The sequence below is a fragment of the Beta vulgaris genome, chromosome 5 (assembly GCF_026745355.1).
Source record: "Beta vulgaris subsp. vulgaris cultivar EL10 chromosome 5, EL10.2, whole genome shotgun sequence".
NCBI lineage: Eukaryota > Viridiplantae > Streptophyta > Magnoliopsida > Caryophyllales > Amaranthaceae > Beta > Beta vulgaris.
This window is the reverse complement of record NC_079206.1, coordinates 57281719-57287505: the sequence shown is the minus strand read 5'-3', so window position 1 is coordinate 57287505 and position 5787 is coordinate 57281719. Positions and strand designations below refer to the sequence as shown.

Below are 5787 nucleotides of genomic sequence, written 5' to 3'. Positions count from 1 at the left end.
CTTAAATGATTAACAAATCAATCTTTATCTATTTTCCTTAGAATAATGCTGGATATCCTTGTCATTGATGGATATCCAATTTATGAACTTGTCTTTATTTGCACTCTTGTACGCATCCTCAGTTTAGCTTGATGCATAACCTCTATCTCTTAATAGATGCACTATGGAGTATTGACTTGTACATTTGATGTTACATCTTTTTTTAATTATTAATATCTTAAGTTATATTATTTAAAATTCTAAAAAATTTAAAATTTATATAGAGATCAACCCATCAACAATTAAAAATATGATAAACTACCTTATAAAAATTTTCTTGTCCGAAACTAAGTTATTTTTACCATTTTGTTGTTGACGGCTATCTAGCCTTATGCCGGTTTCGACCTTAACACTTTTTTTCGTTTTTTTTATTGTCACGTAATATCATTTGACCTATTTAACCCCTTTTTTTCATCTTTCCCATTTCCCTATGCGCTATATGTGTTTCTCTCATATGTATGTCGACACTTGTACCGTCAATCCACCATTAAATTCATATCCTACTTAAAATAAAATTCAAACAATCACCCCCAATCACCTTCTCAATCTCCTCGAATCTCAAGCAATTTCCAAAAGGGTAATTTTGTTTTCTTACGAATTGAAAATGAAAGTCAACACGTCAAACCGGCATTAGGGAGCTCGCTGTCAACAACAAAATGTTAAAAGTAAAGTAGTTTGGGACAACAAATTTTAATAAGATAGTTTCTCGTCAAAACTTGAAAGTTAAAGTTAGTTTGAGAACCAAAAAAATCCAAATTATGACATTTATCTTTAAAAGTTAGTAATTAGAAATGGTCAAAGTTGATATCCAAATATTGTAAAAAGTTAATATAATTCCTTCATTTTCAAATAGGTGAAACTGAAACACCTCTCTCAAAAAACTCTCACATAAAAGAGAAAAATTTTTCACTTATTTCAAAACGGAAGTAGTAAAAAACGAAGGAAGTATATTAATTTGATCAAAAGCTTTTGGTTGATTTATAAAACAAATCTGAATATATAAGAGGTTAAAATGTGTTAATGTACAACTTTGAAATATTTTTTTTTTGAGATGTTTAATAGTTGATAATTAAAGATATATATTCTCCCTTTACTTTTAATTGCAATATACCTGGCTTTTATGACAATCTCAACTTGATTGTAACATTATTCTATTTGGCATTGAGAACTATTTATTTCTCCTTATTTAAAGGATTCAAACTCTTTTTTATTTCTCTCTATCTAACCTCTCTTTTTAAAAATTGTGCCTCCCCATGTTGCAACTGAAAGTAAATGGGGGAAATAAGAAGTTCGAATTGTGCTTTGACAAACTTGTGATTTGAAATCTTGCAATTAACTAAAATATACAAAGTATTAATTATTTTGTTAAACAACATTTAAATTGACTTCAAAAGGTTTCTTCGTTTACCGAAACAGCCACAATACAAGCAGGCATTTGTTTGAACGGGTCAGCTTTTGTTCACTTGCAGGTAGTTATCTAGTTCCTATTAGAACATGTCACAAAATACAGGACAAAAGTTGATTACATCAAGTCAAACTCAGGTTATTTAGACTTGGATAACATTGAGCTAAATTTTAGCCATATTTAATTCGGTCGCTTGCTTAGGTCAGTGATTACCAACTCTAATGGAACAACTAAAATGATGTAGCTAGCACTTAAAAATATTAGTTTTGTAAAATGAAGGAAAAGGCAAATATTGAGCATTATATAAAGCAGTACTAAAGTCATTGCTAGACACATTACTCGGGTGAGAAACAGAGTAAATTCATGGCAGAAACGAGCTCAGTAAAGCTACATGGAATGTGGGCAAGTCCTTTCGCTATGAGGGCGAAACTCGCCCTCAAAATTAAGGGTATAGACTTTGAGCACATAGAGGAAGATCTAGCCAACAAAAGTGAGTTGCTTCTGCAATATAACCCGGTGCATAAGAAAGTTCCTGTTCTAGTGCATAATGGGATGCCGATTGCAGAGTCATTGGTCATCCTTGAATATATTGATGAAACTTGGACTGACCCGCCGCATCTCCTGCCTCAGGATCCCTACCTAAGGGCCAAACTCCGATTTTGGGCCGCCTATTTCCAGCCGGTAAGCAACCTGAATTTGTATAATTGTATTACTCCCTCGATTAAATAAACTTCTAATTGGCTTTTTGCAATATATCCATGACACACATTTGTCCGTTTATGTATTTGATAACGTTTTAGTTTTAATATGTGCATATTAAGACGAATTTAACAAAATCTTACGGGAGTAAGAGAATCAACCTTGTTGGTTGACAGGTTGAGCCAATAACTAACTAGCTGACATGAGCAGGTATTCGAGTTGATGTCCAAAACACTAATTCTGGAAGGTGAAGCACAGAAGAACATGTTAAATGAGTTGCTAGAAAAACTGGATGTGGCTGAAGAAGGAATCAAAGAGATATACCCAAATAGTGTTCCATCTTTTTCAGAAGATGTGAATCCTGGGTATTTGGACATCGTGTTCTATTCTCTATTCGGAACCCATGAAGTTGCAAAAGATTTCTTCGGCCGTGTTTTGATAACTCCAGAAAGGTACCCATTGTTGACCTCATGGATCATGGCAATGAAACAAGTTCCTCAAGTTATAGAGGTGACACCACCATCGGCTAATTTGTTGGGATTTCTTCAGTTTATTCGACAGAAGTACCTCCCACCAAAAGCATAATTGGTTTTTACATGTTTTGCAATTACCTTTTGTGGACTTTTTTCTTCTTTACTGAAGAAGTGAAGATTATATAAATATCATCTGTACTCGTTAAACATGTAATATCCATCTCGGTTTGTTGCAGCATATAATGTGTGTAGGATGTGGAAGTGGAACTCATAATGTATAAATTTAAAGACTCATTGTTCAAGGCAATAGGTGTGATTCATTTTTCAATTCTTTTTACTCACTCTTCAACAACTAAGATCCATTATTCAATATATATTGATTATGTTATGTTTCACATTATTACAAGAGATTTTACCACTAGGCACTAAAGCACTAACAACGGGAAATCCCGTAGGACAGTAGGAGTATTTATTGATGGAAAATCCCGTCATCAGCCCGTCATAAGATATATCGTGGCTGGTGTTCTGGTCGTTATTTGATTGTTAAGCCCGTAGTTATTTGGCCTATCATAATTGGATCGTCATTAATGACCAAGTTCTAGTAGTTTGCATGTTGGTGAGACATGTCATACGTAATACTAGCATTTTTTGCACGCGATGCGTGCTTGAATTTTTTTTAAGATAGAAACTCGATTTTTTTCGACGTATGTAAAAGTCAGAATTTGAACATTAGACATACTGAGTATAATTGTTTTTAGTTACAAAATTTATTGGTTTAGTCTATGTCACTTAAGTCTCTTACCAGTCTCTCTTTTTTACTTTTCAAAGTTTAATTCTATGAACAAAATAGAAATTGTATTGAATTTATCTATGATTTCTAATATTATAATTTTTTAGTTGGTTTTTGAATTAAGCATACTACTTCATATACTGTGAAGAAAGTGGACACTTTGATTTCAAGTCAAATTTTTGTGACTATGTATTGACGTTGTAGTGTATTGGTTGTAGTTTGTAAGTTAATTTTTTGGTTTTTGTAAAGTTTACTAATTTCAGTGATTTGTATAATGTAAATTATGCGATTCTATGATCTTAATTGACTTGTGAGTGATTGTTATAATTTTATTTCCAGTATTTTTATTTGAATTTCCCTTTGATTTGTAAGTGAATTTGTAATTTAGAAAGAAAAAGGGGTAAAATAGTCTCTTCATTCAGGGACACTATAGCTCCCCTTTCCTTATATAATAGAGATAATAAAGATGATGATTTTTGAGAACAATGATTTGTAAGTGAATTTTGTGAATGTTTTTGTATGTATTGAAGTCCTGGTATATTAGTTTTAGTTTATAAGTTAATTTTTTATTTTTGTAAAGTTTCTGATCATTTGAGTGATTTTCATAATTTTTTGTGATTTTCTCAATTCTAGTATATTGATTATGTTATGTTTCACATTATTACAAGAGATTTTACCACTAGGCACTAAAGCACTAACAACGGGAAATCCCATAGGAGTATTTATTGATGGGAAATCCCGTCATCAGCCCATCATAAGATATATCGTGGCTGGTGTTCTAGTCGTTATTTGATTGTTAAGCCCGTAGTTATTTGGCCTATCATAATTGGATCGTCATTAATGACTAAGTTCTAGTAGTTTGCATGTTGGTGTGACACATGTCATACGTAATATCAAATGAATTTATTATCAAAATTATTTATCAAGACGAATCTAGTTGGATTATAATAAGATTATATCTTCCTAAGATATAAATCACAAACAAAAAACAATTATCAAAATATAATATATGGATAATGTTAAAATATATCTTACACATCTTTCTATGTTCTCAAAATCTTAGTCTGTTATCTGATTAGCCTACTTTTCTCCCTAAATTTAGCACAAATTTATTCGGCTTCCATATAAAAGATTTGAATGTGGATAATTAATAAATATATTTATAAATATATTTATAATTAAAGTTTTTTATTCACTAGCATAAAAGTTAAGTGTTCCAATTTGTAAAAAATGGATGAAGTTTATCATAGACTCTTTATAGAACAAGGATCTGAAAACTAGATTTTTAAATAAAATTGTGCATGACTATCTTTTGTCCTTAAAAAATTTGCCACAAATATGATGGTATTCTCCTAAAAAAACAAAAAAAGGATTTTTTAACTGGGATAATACAAAATTTTGTCCGTTCTCTCGAAATAATATAAACTTTTGATTATTTTTTAACAATACAAACATTATGCCAAAATTTCTCCAATAGGTCATGACTGGTTATAAACTTGTTGGTGCAGGTAAACTGGTGACGTGGCACTTACTGTTGGAGGGGACCTTATAACATTAATTTTTGGCTCTTTTTTTTCTCGTTAGTTTCCCCTTTTTCTTTCTTTGTTATGGTTTCTTCTTCCTCCATTTTTTTTCTTCTTCCTCCCACAAATTCTGCCAATGGTTTTCTAAATTTCGTCCTCAAAAGCAAAATCTCAATTGCAATTTTAGAACCTGAAGCACAAATGGCTGCGAGAAGACAAACGTCAGTGGGTTCTTCCTCTGATTCAAGGGGAAATTCGAATGGTTCCACGAAATGTTCTTGTGGAAGAGAAGTTGTTGTTCGTATTGTGAAGCGTAGCATAAATGTTGGACATAATTTTTATGGTTGCGCTTTTATGGCCTGCGAGCATTTAATTTTATTTTGATTGAATTATTTTTTTAAAATTGGGAAATCTAGTTTTTTTTTTCGCGACTAATTGGTTGTTCTTGTATTGTAGGATATTAAGTGTGATTTTTTTAAAGTGGTTTAATGAGAAAGGGAGTGAAGTTGATGATCTTAGATTTCAGATATTTAAGGAGACTACCTTAGCTGAGATGGAGTATGAGAACAGTTTAATGGCTGAAAAAATCAAAAAATTACAGCTTAAAAAGGACGACGACTTGGACGAAGATGTGCAAGAGATGAAATTTGAGCTTTCACAACTACGTATTGAGGTGTTGAAAATGTCACACAATGAGAAGAACTTGACCTGACTATGTTTGTTTCATGGCTTGTTTTTCCCATTTTCTTGTATTACTTAAGGGGGCGTTTGGTTGGAGGGTTTTAAGAAAGGGAAAGGGAATTGAGTTCCTTGTTTCTCTTTGTGAGTGTTTGGTTAGTGTGTTTTTTCAAACCCTTT

At 31.9% G+C, this 5787-nt stretch overlaps 1 protein-coding gene across 1 annotated transcript; it reads left to right on the top strand.

The window, feature by feature from the left end:
- Positions 1 to 1664: 1664 nt before the first annotated feature.
- LOC104894065 (glutathione S-transferase U10) lies at positions 1665 to 2953 on the top strand. The gene is made up of 2 exons (XM_010680233.4): positions 1665 to 2125; positions 2354 to 2953. The coding sequence occupies exons 1-2, from the start codon at positions 1808 to 1810 to the stop codon at positions 2726 to 2728; spliced, it is 693 nt and encodes a 230-aa protein (XP_010678535.1). The 5' UTR covers positions 1665 to 1807; the 3' UTR covers positions 2729 to 2953.
- Positions 2954 to 5787: the final 2834 nt, after the last annotated feature.